We start from the raw sequence: 16,605 nt of genomic DNA, 5'->3' as shown, positions 1-16,605 counted from the left end.
GCTTTACCTGATGTTTAGTAAAGTCTCTCGGCTGTAGGTTATGCAACCTGAGCGTCTGGGTTAAGCAAAACAGTTAAAAACTTTCACTCTAGAGTATGTTTACTTGCTCTGCATCAATCGATTATCTGAAGTCATTCTGTCTTGGCTTGCTGTGCCGGGTAACCAATCAGGTGTTAGGATCCGCCCACTGACTTTGATGGGTGAGTTTGACAGATAAAATTAATTCATGAAGCACTGCAACACCGGTCCATGAAATAATTAAATAAATAATGAAATAATTATATATATGTTTTTACATTAAATGAACTGGTATTTTAATGAATTAATGACACATTTAATGACACATTTATTTATTTAATGACACATTTATTTATTTAATGACATATTTATTTATTTAATGACACATTTATTTATTTAATTCCCATTTTAATTAATTAATGACACTTTTAAGTATTTATTTAAAGATGTATTTATTTATTTCATTCTGTCCCTTTTAGTCCTCCATACTCACAGAGTACCAGCTTCTGCATTTTTGAGCAGAGATCTATGTCACAATAGGAGCCTGATCCATAATCTTTACCACAGCACAAAATTCACAAACAATTATCACACGTCATGCCGAGACAGCCCTTTCTGTTTCATCCCCAAGGTAAAGGAAGCACGACTGTGAAAATATTTTATTGCAAACCCCGTAATTTGTATAAAATTACATATTTAGATGAGCATCTTCATTCATGTTAGTGGATGGTAGCATTAGAACCATGGATGTACAGCTCTTAATTCAGATTCAGTTCTTTACTATGGACCACATCATGGAGCACAAGTGCAAGCATAAGACAAAACAGGCAACATTGAGCATTAGTTAAAAAAAAAAAAAAGTAAAATACATTGCACTCACTAGAGCTCAATGCTATAAAATGATCATAACAGCTGATTTTATATATTTACAAAGAACTGGCCTCTTACACCCCCCGATTTTTGTAACAAAGACATACAACTGGTTGTAAAAGTATGATAATTTCTAAAGAGTTTATATAGCATTAAGTCGATGTGATGTTGACAAATTCATAAACAAGCATTTTCCCCAAATGGTTATTCTTAGAGAATGATTTCATTTGGCGCTGAGACAAAATCAGATATCACAATATTTATGACCGAATACCTCTATCAATATTGTGATGATATTATGGGCATGGCTATTGGTGCTTCAATAAAATATTTACAATGGCATTAGTAATGTAATGTGGATATGATGACCAAGCAGGCAGAGGCAAATAACAGAACAGCCAGAGCAGTCTAATAAGTGCGGAAAACTGCAGCATTTACTGAAACACAGCCTTTAAAGCCATATCATGATATTACGATATCCAAAATCTCACAATTACAGAAATATCTTTGAAAGAGACAGACCTCTAATCATTTCACTCTATTCACTCAGTTTTAGTGCTCGAAGTTGCCCCCTGGAGGTGGCCTCATGTTCTTGTGGGTGGAATATCACGTGCGCACTCGCTCACACTCACTCCCCCGCTCACACATGTGAACACACCCACACACACACACACACACACACACACACACACACACACACACACACACACACACACACACACACACACACACACATAGAGTTCTTAATGCAGGCATACTTCACTCTAACATTCTCAGTTGCTAAAATGACCTCACCTCTCTCTCCTCTCCTCTAGCTGGATGGTTAGAAAGTTGATAAAAAAAAAAAAAGTTAATATTACCATGTAGTGTTTTCTTTCTCTCACGTGGTATATATTTAACATGGAGAGTGTATATTTAACATGGAGAGATGGACTCCACTCTCACTCCAGTTTTACAAAGGCTGACTTTAAGAGACAGACACATCGTTTCTCACAAAACTCTCCTGACCTTTGAAGCTGTCTCACTGTGTTGAAATGCTGTTTTTCCTGCTTTGGCTCAGCACTAAAGATAACACGGCTGAGTCGAGTTTTGAGAGGAAACAAGCACTCAGTCGACTAATATGGAAGCAGCAGCCCAGAACACAGCAGTGAGCATGATTTTCCACAAGACAACAAGTTTCTGTTGCACTGCCGCACTTCTCCTGCACTCTGTTCCCCTCACAATCCCACATGTCGATGACTCGCAGGGAGAAGAATGCGATGCTTGTGCCCTACTGTAAAAATGGATCTATTCACCTCCAAACATGAGTCACCACCCCATGACCTGTGTGCTGTTTCTTGAATCTGGGTGATTATCTACTAGTACAGTAAGATCTTTTATGGCAGGTGGAGGGAAATGCATTCTTTAAGGCGCTATATATAACCACTTCCACATCAATAAATCATTATCATATTGATTTTTGATACAATACAATGTGAGTTACTAATGGATATAATTTCCCTCTGATGCTGGCTTTAATCTATACCCATTAAGTTTAAATCTATACCCTTTAGGTTTGTGAATAAGTGATTCTGAGGCAATGCACTCACCTCACTGGTGCTATGAATTGACCTTTACCCATAAAGACATTTAGATACCTATCCATGTATCAGCATTAGCTAGGGCGTGAGAAAATACCAATCTGGCCCACTCAATATACAGTAGAAAATATATTTCTGTCTTCAGAACTGAAGGTCATAGAGACACGAGGTAAAGACTGGCATGTTCACTTTTAAAAGATTCAGGGTGAAGGCTCTCATGTGGACCTCTTCAATGTCTGTACCATGGTTACGCCCCTGAGAATTAGTAAAAGAATGAATCCATAATGAATTAAATATAGAAAAGGGCGGTTGTGATGTGTCTCAAAACAAATATGGATGATAGATGTGAGATTTAATTAAAGCAAAACTAAACAAGGGTTGATTGTGGCTTTGGTGGCCAAAACCTCATTTCTAACTATTATGCCTTCATTAAAATGAAAATCGATGCATAAACTGTCGCATATTTCCAACTTCTGAAGCAGTGACAGCAGTATTTCTTATCATGAATATTCAACTCTTTCCCCTGTGTGGGTGCAGAAATGCCTATGGAAAAACGAGATAAAAAGAAGAGGCAAGGATTACAATAAACAGCGCTGTAAAACCAGTGCCGTTTTTAAATCATGTTTTCAAGTAAAAATGTCGATCACTGAAAACCCTCCCAAAAATCAGCAGTTTCAGAATCAGGATGACTTTGTTCACCAAGTGTAACAAATATACTACAGTTGGCACAGGAATTCATATCAGCAGAAGAACACCCTATTAAAAAAAGTTAATTTCTTCCTCTGAACTGTGACACATTTTGCCAAACACCGACAGAGTAGGCGTCCTCAGATGTCCTCATGTGTGAAACAGGTTCACGTAGACGGGAGTGGCTGCTCAGAGGAGGAGAACTTGCCGCTGGATGGCAAATTGGAATCCAGTGGTCTTTGCTGAGGGCTGCGCGGGCGGCTTCTGAGTTTGGGCAGGGCCTTTGGGCCTGGTACACTTGCCATACATAATTTATAAAGAGACAAGTTCAGTGGAAAGTTCAGTGCTTGACAGAGATGTTGGGTTTAATGTGAATCATTGTGCCATGGAAGAGGAAGGTCTGTGACACGGACTCTCACTAGCCTCACTAAGCTGCTCCGCCATTTTTGGAATCAAAATGAAACATGATCAGCATAGATGTTCTTAGATGAAGGATGAAGGCATGTGACAAATTAAATAATAGTATCACTTCTGTTATGAGGGCGTAGTAGAGAATCAAAGTCACATCATTTTCAATTCTGTGTTTATCTATTTTAGTTTTAGGCTTGAAATATTTCTTTGTAATCAGAGTCAAACTCACAAGATGTATAATCCCGTAACATGAGGTCAGTTCGCTGCACACAGCATGTTCATGTTTGCCAACCTTTATGCCAAAACACACAAAAGGGACAACACTGAGCCTTTTTTATCAGTTTCATATTTCAGTGTTAAGTTGATTCATCACTTTCTGTGGGCATGAGTGTCCATACCCACCAACATAGTTTCATTTGAACATAGGGAAAATATATGGGACTGCTATTATTATAGACTTTGTTTTAACATTGAAATCATTATTAGTGTAGTTTTGAATGATATGCTGGAACAAAATGAGTCAGGTAGCTATTTCTGGCACAACCCTACATTACAGTGCTGTAGAGTTTTTCTGTTGTGAATGAAGCTGAATATGCTCAATATGGGACCCTTCAGTAGTGAAAGGGTTAAGTAATAAATCGGATTGGTATTTAGCAGCGATACTGCTGTAAGCCTTGCTGATATTCGCTGAAACTTTTCTGTTGATCATTCGCTTTTTCAGTTCTTTTTCACTGACACCATACATCTGTGTGACATCTCAGATAAAGAAGTGGCACAAACCTTTTTTCGGTTTTGGCTTAGAGAGACGATAAGAGAAAACTGTCATAAAACTTGCAAGAGCTGAAAGTGAAACTCTGCAATGTCACACACGCACATGCGCATGGTGTGAAATGGAGCTGATTACTAGGCATAACAAAATGCACACAAAGGTTTTTACAAGTTAAGCCTTTTTTACTCTTTTTGGACGATATGAAATATTCAAAATAATGAGTCATGTTTGTAATAAAAAAATATATATATTTCTCTCCAGATTAACAGCTGTGCTCCACCATGTTCACTTTACACTCACAGCACATTAGTGTCCTATTTATCAATGCCAACCACTAGTATTGATGAGTGTGTTTGTTGCTGATGTGAGTGTCTGTGTTTGCTCTGTCACAGTTGTGCACAATTAGGCAATAGTATGACTAATTTGTCATGTATTAAATGATATGTTTATGGATACCCGTACAAAATCAGCAGACTTCTTCTTTCATGTGCCTTTTGGTTGTTTACTGGCTGTGCTTGTTCTTGTTCTTTTGCAGTTCTGCTGCACAACGCAATCCCTTTCATTGGATTTGGATTCCTGGACAATGCCATCATGATTGTTGCTGTAAGTCTGCCAGCTTCATGCAGCACTGTGATGCTGTGTGGCTCAGAGAGTAGAGCAACATATTAATATTAACGCCCGTGTCATCCTGCTATGGAGACTTTAGATGAAAGCATCAACAAAATGTCATTTTATTTTTCCTCTCCTCTGTTACCGCTGTACTGTCTCTATCTCTCAGTGACTTTCTCTAATTTTCTCTGTGCCATTTACTTGCAAACTCCTGTGTTTCTGTTTCTCTCTTTTCTTCCTTCTCCTTTTCTTTCTGTCTTCTGTATGCCTCTCATAAATTTGATTTTTGCATGCACATCAGCCGTAATCTTGTGTCCTTCTGAAGTTCTTCGAACGAGTCCTCTAAGAACAAAACACTGAACTCCAAATGTGGAGGGATCGAAACGGGACCGAGTTTAGGGAGCAAAGCTTGTAGATGAATATATTGGAAGTCAAATTTAATTCAAAGCCTGCAAACACAGTGGGGTTTTTTATGCAGAGTTGATGAATTCTTATGAGCTTGTTGCACAGGGAGATAGAGAGGCACAAAGAGAGAGCTGAATACAGAAGTAAAACAATTTAATGAAATGGAATAAATTTGGCTAAAGCAGCATGATATCACTTACACAGAGAAGCCTACTTTCACCTGGATTCACCCGCTGAGATCCTCAATTTCTGTACACTCAGTAAAAGTGCGTTTGTCTTGGGGTGAGCAGCTGTGAAAGCCCCAAGACTCCAGAGCCTTGGGGTCCTGATGGAAAAGTCCTTTTCACCTTCAGTTTTTCAGTCCGACGGTAAAAGGAGGTAATGGACCCTGCCTGAGGGTCTCAAGCTCCATCAGCATCTCATATGGGACTGAGAGGGCTGCAGCATAGCCCGGGAACTCTAAATGGCCAAGACCTAAAAATAATTGGTAAAATCTTTAAAATACACTCTAAAACTTGAATCTAGCCTGTGCTGAGAGTCTAAAATAAGCTGTTAGTGATCATATGACCTGTTTTTAGTTGAAAACCTTGCTAAAGTACTTTGGATAAGAACCTCAAGTTTGAGAGTAAAAAGTAGATGGTCAGTCATTTTAGAGGTCACCTGAAAGGAAATAAAACCAAAATTCATTCTGCTGGCTTTTCGTACTGTGCAACTTTAGTCCAGAGCTGCTTTAGCCTCTTTTTTCCCCATTCTTTTTGCCCTATTTGTCCTTGGTCGAACAAGTAGTCCCTGTCTTCTTTCTTTATGTCAGTGAGAATGAGCAGAAGAGAGATGGATGTCACACGGTAATACATCCTGATGTTTTATTTCACAGAGACAGGAAGGAAATCGAATTGGAGCTTGAGTGTCATTATACAATAAGCTAATGTGTGTGTATGTGTGTGTGTGTGTGTGTGCGTGTGCACGTGTGTGTGTGTGTGTGTGTGGGTGTGTGGATTTATATTTTCCAGGGCACACAGATTGAGTTATCCATAGGCGTGATCCTCGGCATTTCAACTATGGCAGGTAAGAGAATCACTCGCTGTAAATGAAGTAATTCGTGACTTCAATGTAAATGAATATCTAATATAAGAAATATATGATTATGCAATATAGCTCATAATGTAATACAATATAATTCAATTTCCATTTGAATAAAAATGTTATTAGAGGCATCAGTCATCTTGGGAGTCTCTAAGCTTTCAAAGCATCTCTCTGATTTCAGGTTGTGTATTTTCCTATAATTCAAATTTTCTCATGGATATTGACTTTCATTATTTTGATACAAATTCATTTTTGCAAATTGTCCTGTGGTTATCATTTGTAGTCATGGACACACATGAAACTCTCAGCACAGAGGACTATCATTTTTCATTTTAAGAAACAGTATAAAAATGCATGAATGAATACATAAAGGAATGATGGTGGTTTTATACATCACCAATTTCTAGTCTAGTCTTGTCTAAAAAATTAATAAAAATTAAAAAAAAAAATCAGTGATTCCCAGCTATTAAGTGGTGTTATGTGGTTTTCACATAACAGTGGTTGTGCGCTGCATCATGAAGTCTGTTCGCTTCCTTAAACATCTATTCATGTTCAACCTACAGGCCTGCATTTGTGTTTCAGCTGGATATCTTATAGACATATATTGTGCATGTATGTGCCGAATGATTTCCCAGGATTCAAAATCCGTGTTTGTATCCAGTTCTTGCTAAGTTCTCCCTCTCTGTGTTTGCTTTATGTTTCTTTCCAGGTTTATTTGCAAACCTGGACATGGCTGTGTTGTTTGCTTAATTTCTGGGGTACCAGACCGCCAAAGCAAAGTTTTATCAGACAAATTTCAAGCTGGCAAAATAACCTATTATCTCAGACTTGGTTCAGAAATGAATTTTTCTGTCTCTGAGTGAAAATCCTCGGTCTAGAGTCGAGCTCTCCTGTCTGCCTCCTAATTAGACTGACGGTTTGTCAAATCAGACTAGACTCCACACTCTCATTTTAAACAGAATACAAGCCTTCAATTTGTATTCATGTTAGTGATAATACACTGTCTTATACTGAAGCTCTAACGATAAGCTCATAATTTGACCACTGCTGCAATACAAAGTCAAAAAGAGTGTGAGAGAGAGAGGGAGGGATGGACTGAAAGAGAGACAGATTGGAATAGATAATAATAATTTCAAAAATATTGTAATCCTCTTCTCCAGATGACTGAATGGCTCCTGTAATATCCACTTTGTGCCAAGAGGAACATTTGCATTTTAATGTTATCACTCGTCCTTGTTAATAATATCTGGTAGAAACACAGAGGCTGTTATTTTACATTATACTGGATGACAATGAATGGGATTGGAGCTTTTATAAGAGGAGTACATTGGTACATTGTAATCGCAGCTATCATTACATCAATATCGGAGTGGACTACACATTTTGCAATTTGTTGTTATTCCTTCAAGCCTTACCAGATTGAACACATTCAGGTCAATGATCTGTTGAAAAGACATAAAGGCGGCAGCAGCAGTGATGTAACAGAGGAGTAACAGAGGCGGGAGAGTCCTGCAGCGTTTTATTCCTGTTTACTAGCAGAGCTGAGGAAGACTAGACCAGACTAATGCTGCCTGCAGACTGTGACACTTCTGCAATCTTTTAAGTTTATTGCGAGCTTCACTGTTGCAACATGGATCTAATAAACTTGGGTACAATATCAAGTTTGATGTGTGTAGTATGAAGTACTATCACACCTCACCAGTATAGAAGAAAAGATCATCAGCATACGTCATCTATCTGTGCAGCTGTAGTGGTAAACGATGAAGCTATACAAGAATCGAGCTCTTGCTATAGTGGTATCAATTTGTTTGGTAAAATCCAAAGAAGAAGAGGTGGAGGAGAATGTGGACCCGGTCAGTTTCTTCTTTCTTAGAATCCCACACATTTTGTTTTCCTCATTTTACCTCCATCGTCAGTGTCGGGTTGATCAGTGCATCATTTTATGCTGTGTTTCTGTTGGTTGGTGAGTAGATGTAGGTCGTAGCAGCAGTTACATTGTGAGATGTATGCGATGCAACGTAGGACCAAGGTTTTGGAGCTAATACCAAAGACATCGGCAGGTTTCTTTCATGTTGGTCATCTTTTGTCTTGGACAGTCCAAAATCGTATAGGCAGCTTAAAGCAGAGCGAGATGGATCTAGCAAGGATTTAGAGATACACCTTTTGAATCTTCACTGAACTTGATCATGTCAAATAAACCAGCTCTTGTGGATTGTCAACCCACACCCCTTTTTTCACATAGAAACACACACACACAAAATTTAAAATCCAGGCCGGGGTATTTGTTCATATTTGTATTTGGTAGTGGGATTTTGAGTTGAATGAGTGATTCCTGGCAAAAGGAGGGTTAGGGAAAGGCTGCAACCGGCCATAGGAGTGCGATGGGTTGCAAGCTCAGAAACTGATTCTGAAATTCCTTTTCATGCTGGGGATGTTATCTCGAGGCATGCAAACATCAGCCAATCCAAGGTTAAAATTGGGCTCTGCAGAAATATGCCTCAAATTTAATGATGTGCATGAAACTACCCAGAATGCCATACAGCCTTTGAAGTACATCTATATATAAGAAACAGAAGCAGCCTCTTCTTTTCCACAGCAGAGCCTCAAGCCAATTTTTGTCACTACCTCTCCGTTTTCACAGCAATTGCTCTGACGTTTGTTCCCGCCACGTGGGTTACAATCGGGGTATGCAAATCAAGAGCCTGAGTGATTTAACACAAGTGTCAAGTGTGCAGGCAGCTCCACCAATCATACCTACTGTGCTAACACAAGAGGCAAATCTGGCTCAGCTGGTTTGGTCCAAGGTGGAGGCATCACGCTGTAACGGTCTCCCGCTTATTTTGGGCAATTAGCTTATGTAATTGAGGTAATGGCATGTAAAAATACAAATAGGATTAAAATTACTGAAGACGATTCTAGGCTGGACTCATTTCTTTATCCAGGATGAAGGATGTTAATTTATGGTGTGGTTGATCATCAATACAGAAGCAAGCATTAGGAACATTATGCCATCATCTCAAAAGAGCTATTTGAGGAAAGTAGGAATGATTCTTACCATCTTTGTTGTGTCTCAAAATTCACTCATTATTCATTCATTGATTATTTGATCTACTCAAGGTAATGCACAGCTCCAGAAAAGAGAAAAAAGTTGATTCATGATCAAAAACACAACTTGCACATTCCTTAAAAAAAATATATAGACAAGAAGGAATTCATATTTTAGCTGAGCATTGCTATGCACAGTAAGATGACACAGCATTGTGCACTCCAGTCCAGTTTGACATAATAGATTAGACTTTTTATTTTTGTAGATTAAAAAAATGTTTTAATGGATTCTGGGCACTGAAAATAAATACTTCGAGCTTATAATGTGATGACTGTTGTGTTCATTTGTTCATCGGGCACATCAAAAGGGTTATCAAAATGCAAATATGTCTGAATAGTCAGTCATTAATGTTTGCCTTTGTCTGTATGCCTGCGCATACATAAATACAGGCTGTATGTGTATTTATGTACACACACACACACACACACACACACACACAAACACTCTTAGACATTTATTCACTGCTGCATGCAGCCATTTCTGCATAGACATTTGCAGAGACATTTTGTCACTTAATGCTATTCCGTATATTGTACATAATGTTCTTTGGACATTTTTACCATTTCTTTATAATGCTGATATTAATTATTTATTTTCTTTTATTCTTGTATTTATATTTTTCTTCTGATAAACAGCCTTCAGAGTGGAAGGGAAAGAAAGAATTTCATTGGCAGGGAAACTTGTTTTGGAGAATATGTTTTTTTTGTGTGTCTTTTGACATGTTTGTTTGTGTTTGTGCGTGCGGGCGTGTGTGTGTGTGTGTGTGTGTGTGTGTGTGTGTTTATCTCTCAAAAGGCTAGATGAAAATGCCAGGATATATTATTGGCTGTGGGGACACGATGTTAGTGCAGCTCTTTACACGAAGCTCTGGGGGAAATAGATCCTGTCAGTGAGAGGTGCAGTCTGTGTGTGTGTGTGTGTGTGTGTGTGTGTGTGTTTGTGTTTGTGTGTGTGTGTGTGTGTGTGAGAGAGAGAGAGAGAGAGTCTGAGACTGTCCATTTTATAGTCCTCTTTTCTCCACAACCATGGGGGAAAAATCTCATCAGGAAGGATTATTCTTTTGGACAGGGATAAGGTTTGTTCTGGTTAGAGTTTAGTTAAGGTGAGAGGAGTGACGAGGCTCAGGAGATCCTCTGATAGAACTGATGGATGGATAGATTGAAGAATGCCAGGGGTGAGTGACGGAAAGAAGAAAATATCTTTGCACGGAATTCAGAAGGTATTGAACTGTGTCCGTGTTCATCTCATATTTACGTAGCATTTCAATCTCTCTAAATGTATTGGCTAAAAAGACTCAAAGGTTATTTTGTGCAAGAAATGAAATCTGTCAATCTCAACATAGGGATTTATATCCTGACTTCCTGTTGCTCTCATTCACAAGCACACATTGTCCCCCCTCTCTGTGCCTCTGTCTCTCTCCCTGATAAATGAAACTGATGGATGAAATGCAAGGCTTTTATTGCATCAATAAACTTTGTACCAGTGTCTGCTATATATTACACCTAAACTTGGAAAACTGCCTCGAAACACTTCAATCACCTCCACACAATGTGTGTGTGTGTGTGTGTGTGTGTGTGTGTGTGTGTGTGTGTGTGTGTGTGTGTGTGTGTGTGTGTGTGTGTGTGTGTGTGTGCATGTGCATGTTTTTGTGCCTGCATCCATGTGCATGAGTGCACTTCCCGCCAACCTGTTGACTTTGACTGAAACAGACATCGAGCGGCGTGAGCGGTGCGTCAGAGACAGACGGCCGACCTCAGCTAGTCGTAATTACATCTGAGCAGCTTGTTCCCATAATCAAGACGGACCGGCCTCTCCATTAGTTGTGTCTCCTAAGGGTCCTTTTCAGCAGCATAATGCTACACCGAGGATTGGTGGGACATTTTATTAATACACACGCTCTGCTGTAATGATCTTTGGTGCTGTAATCTAGGGAGAGTCATTATTTTGTGCAGGAAAGAGCTGAATGTGTGTTTGGCATTATTAAGGTTATCAGATGGCCACAGGTCATATTACACAATGAACTATAATGGAGGAAATGGTTTAATTGTTTAATATTATGTCCTTGAAATTCTCATCTCTTAAATTTTGTGCTTAGGTGTTTCTGCACTGTGTCACCTTTTTCCTGGCATTTTCTGTTGATGAAATTTGAGTTTCTGGAGGTGGTTTTAAATTTTTCCCAGTAAAGACCTGCCATACACCAAGTGCTCACATCAGCTGATGGAAAGGCTTTCATGAAATGGACATACAGTAGGTTGAGGGGACAGGTTTGATCACATCAAGCTTCTGTCTCTAACTTCACAAGAGGAAAATTTATATATGTAAATTATGTAAATGAATCAGCAAAATCTTGAGTGTGCTACTTGTAATCCTTATTTTACCAGTTACGCTGACCACAATCATATGTACAGAGGACAGATTGAGACACTCAGGGGTCTTGCCCAGTACAACCGCAGTTTTCCAATTGACTTGTTGGTCACTGATCACAAATTTGCTTCATTGAACCCCCACAAGTTTTTATGTAATTTTTTTATGTAAAAGCAGGTAAAAATGTTGTTTGTTGAGTCAGTGCACTGGAGCAGGGTAAAGGACAAGGCAGATTGTTTACAGAGTGGAGCTTGATGATGGAAGTAATTGGATTTTTCCAAGGTTAGCTCTCCTTTGAGCAAAAGGACAATCAGATTTTTTTTCATCCAACGCGTTTTTTCGGTTTCTCACACAACTGAGAGAAATCTCCCTTAGGCAGCCAGAGCCATGACTGAAGCTGAAAGCCTTAGCAGACTTATTTTGTCCTTTTATATGTTGCAGCTTTTCTCATTTGGCTGCTCCCTCTGTCTTATGAGGAATACACTGAGGAATATGCTGGCTAAGGAGCTGAGTGCTCTCTTTCAGCATCTTGTTGCTGAATGCCACTCAGTAGATCACCCACATGAACTTCAACAAGGAGAGGAATCAACATTCTGAAGACAGAAATGTTGTCCCTTGATGGCATGAACACAAAACAGATCAAAGTGAATATTATACTGGGACTTTGGAAATCATAATGTTGTGATATGGTACAAGTGTTGCCCTCTCCTGCTTTCACAGGCTGCATCACAGTAAAAGGATGCAATTTCTGAACATAATTAGACTGTTCTAGCTGTTTTTTTTTTATTTGTCTCTACCTGCTTGGTCATCATATCCACATTACAATGTTTGCAAATCAAAAATCTCCTGAGAGCACCAATAGTCACAATATCAATATCACAGTATTTGGCCAAAGACATTGCAATATTCAATTTTGTCCACATCGCCTAGCCTTTGTTCTCTGTGTTGGAGCATGTTCCTTTTTTTGTTGACGGTGTCGGCATTAATGCCTCAGCATTACTCAACCTTCTCTGTTGCCATGTTGCTACGGCAACCAGATCAATTGGCAGCAATTGATCGGCCAAGATTTACAATCTCACAGGCTCTCATTCCTCTCTCCTCTTCCTCTCGCCACCATTTTTCAAGTGGTGTTAAACTTAGCAGTAGAGCTTCCCAGACGGCACCTCATTAGGTCTAAATATAGACCAACCAGCCACTTATTAACATTGATGCTTTGTTCCAGGAGGCAGTCTCTCTTTTACAAGGTCACGGGCACGGGCCTTGGAAGACACATAGTAAACAACACACTCCTAGATCGCAGCACACGCTGACTACACTAATTAGACTGGGACTCTTTAAAGTCATATCTCCATACCTTGGATGTTGGCTCATTAATTTGGCTACAGGTCCTATGGGTGATTTTGTCAGATTTAATACAGCAGATTTCGATTAGGCAAAAGGTTATTGCAGTGGGTAGATGTTTGTTTGGGTGTAGGTTGTCTCCAGTCTTAATTGCAGTAGTTGGGAGACCGTCGCATTGAAGCTGTGAGGAGCTCAAGAGCTGCTGCAATAGAGTTCGTCTGGGCGGAGATGACAGTGCTGCTTTGTCTGAGCTCCCTCTGGGTTTCAGTATCACTGTCGCAACTTCACCACCGCCGTGAACTCAGACTCGCGGACAGGGAGCATGCAAGTGCAGACTTTATTTTCTCTTTTGGGAGATGCATCAGCAAGAATATAAACAGGCTCTTTGGCAGCACTTCAATGCAGTTGTTTCTGGTCCTCTCTCTCCCAAGGCTCCTACAACTATTGACAGAGACCAGGAAATACCTAGGGAAGATGTTCAGGCTCGCTTCATTTCAATTTATTTATTTATTTTATTTATTTTATTTTTTTTTAAAGATTTTTTTCACATTTGTGTTTATTTGATAGTGAAAGTAGAGAGAGACATGAAAGACAGGAAAGATAGAAGGGAGGACATGCAGCAAAGGGCTCGGCTCAGATTCAAACCCAGTCTGCTGTGGTAAAGACTAAATCTTGATATGTGGTACGTGCTCTAACACTTGAGCCACTGGGGAAGTATGATTTTAAAAAGTTAACATTCCCCTTCGACTGTACTCCTTGGCATGTTGTCACACTGCAGTCCCCACTGTCATCTCTCCCTGTGTGGAGAGTATTTACCTCACTGGAGAATTCCCAAATACATACAGTATTATGGCTGAGCTGTTACAGTGAAAATTGTTCAGTTGTATCTGTTGCTTTGTACAAGTTGATCCTGTTTGTTCCAGGACATAATTTTGTACAAAAATGTGCAGGACAGGAAAGACACAGCCTCAACTGAAACAGCAAGAGAGCTTGTTTTGCATTGCTCTGTTTGTCTGTATGGAAAACCAACAGTTTCCTTTTGTGTACTTGTACTTGTTTGTGTTGTACTTCTGCACATTTGTACACAGACAGCACCCAGCTAGGTGTGCAGCATCATCTGTCGCTGTTGTTCAGATCATTCACCACCATGTTGATGTAGACCATCTGATGTTTTTTTTTTTTTTTTAGCATCGCCCAAAATGAATTAATTCCACATTTGTCAGGCAAAACCTCAAGCTCAATGTAGTTGTAACTAAAATATTCACCAGCAAATATAATTTATGCTGTGCATGAATTAGCCACTGCAGTTACAACCACACACTGTGATACAAACACTGGTCCAGCAAGCATCAATGTGGTTATTAACCCTTTGGCGCATAGCAGTCACTACAGTGGACAGCTGTTTAAAAGTCATGTTCTCCTAAATGCGATGGTTTCTATGGTGGAATTGCATATCAGCTGTTAGAATGCTCTTTCAGTGAGTCAACATGTATGCAGACCTCAGAGGTGGACTGTGACAGTAATTTCCTATGCATGAACCAACTTCACTGAAAAACCAATACATGTGTGTAAGTGTGCGAGTCATATTCATAAAATGTAATTGTATTTATGAAATGAGAATGTGTGATACCGTCTCTCTGGTTGCTCTGTGTAATTTTTATAACCATAAATTGCAAGTGCATTACATATAAATAGGAGAAATTTCAATTACCAGAGCATATTTCCCTTCTCCCCAGGTTTAATATAGCGATCAACACACATACCATGACCTTAAGGAACCCAGCTAGCTATAGAAGCCTCACAACTCTTAAGCTCACCCAAAAAGATCTTAAATTTTAAAAGGTAGCCAGCAGTATAACTATATTGGCATGCCAACTTTATGCCTTTTTACTAAGCTGTGTGTTTGTCTTTTATCAACATCAAAGCCGTCTGTAATGATGGGAATATATTAAATAATTTGTTAGCACAGGGGATGCCACCACACCATCTGCTGTCAAATCACTGTGTGTGTGTGCACACAGTGTGTATACACGCAGATTACTGGAGAGAAGATAGATAGAAAAGACATAACAGCTCCACGCAAACCACAGTCTCATGTTCTGTTTTCTGACCATGTCGCTCTTCTTTTCTGCTTTTCTTTTTCTCTCCCAAAATTTCTGCAGCTGCTGCTTTGGGCAACCTGGTATCTGATCTGGCAGGACTAGGGTAAGAATCACACACACACGCACACACCAACTGTTTCACCACAATTAGGCCTAATAAACTCCTCATGCGTGTTTCTGCACCGTCAGCTCAGAAGGCTGCAAGGGAGTGGTTTTGCAATTCAAAGATTATTTAATTTGGAGTGTAGACCCTAAGCTACATACGGCATTTAAATGTTCACTCGGAAAATAACAAATGATTAAATGGTAGAACAAAGGGGGGATGGAGGGGTTGGGAGGTGGAGGAGTGCGGGGCGCTCTGTGCAATAATGTGCTACAGGCCCTGTAGTATTGCAAGTTAAATTATATTTTGAAGCAACTGGTTATCCAGCCTGTTTAAGTACTGAATAATGCACGGAGATAGATCAGTGTGAGCTGCAAGGCGCTGTGAACAAATGAAATACAGCGAGTGTTACAGAGGAAGTGTCATTTTGGTTGTGCAAAGAGAATAAAAACACATATAATGAACATAAAAGACCCACTCATGTATGATGCAAAATAGTTTGAATGAATCAAGAGAAAATAAACAATTTCCAGCCTAAATCCATGAAGAATACATCGATTAAGGTCTGACTGACTGAACAATACTGGAGACTGGTTTTCAGTCTGTAAGTTACTGTAAGAAAAAACTGTTATTGATGAAAACATTCATGTAAAAAATTGATGAGTTAATGACAGACTAGAGTCATGTTGCCATTCCCACAGATCATCTTCAAACTGGCCCTGGATCTGTCAGTACTGTTTGATTAAAAACTATTTAGACATTTTTACAGACACACAATCTTAACTAATTGATGCAAATTCACAGTGTGTACAGAAATGCTTATTTACTGAATCACATCGGGCTTCATTTTTTAAAAATGTGGTATAGTCGAGAAAACTGTAAGCAACATATTTAATCGATGGTCCCAGGTGATATAAATCTGATTCAAAGTTTTTGAAGCACACTGAGCTCAAATTGAGGGATGGTCCTGCATAGTTGATATGAAAACGAATACATGTGTGTGCAACGTTGCATAGTAACTTCCTCAGGGTTCTTTTGACCAGCTCTTATTTCCCTCAGAAATATTTTACTCTGACATGACCTGAATATTCTGTCAGCGAGCTAATGAAACTATAGGGACTATATTTTGGTGAATAAATAGTGAACAGTACACAGTC

The 16,605-nt window shown here is 39.3% G+C and overlaps 1 protein-coding gene across 1 annotated transcript in view; it reads left to right on the top strand.

Annotated features, from left to right (window-relative positions):
• The window catches only part of LOC115374314 (transmembrane protein 65-like), a 56,058-nt gene that overhangs the window by 26,452 nt on the left and 13,001 nt on the right, over nucleotides 1–16,605 (top strand). The window contains exons 4-6 of the mRNA XM_030073171.1: nucleotides 4,871–4,938; nucleotides 6,360–6,414; nucleotides 15,406–15,448. Coding sequence (XP_029929031.1) covers nucleotides 4,871–4,938; nucleotides 6,360–6,414; nucleotides 15,406–15,448 — 166 coding nt within the window. The remainder of the gene's footprint in view (nucleotides 1–4,870; nucleotides 4,939–6,359; nucleotides 6,415–15,405; nucleotides 15,449–16,605) is intronic.

Source organism: Myripristis murdjan, chromosome 16, assembly GCF_902150065.1.
Source record: "Myripristis murdjan chromosome 16, fMyrMur1.1, whole genome shotgun sequence".
NCBI lineage: Eukaryota > Metazoa > Chordata > Actinopteri > Holocentriformes > Holocentridae > Myripristis > Myripristis murdjan.
Note: the sequence above shows the minus strand (reverse complement) of the source record. Positions and strands in the feature narration are given on the sequence as shown.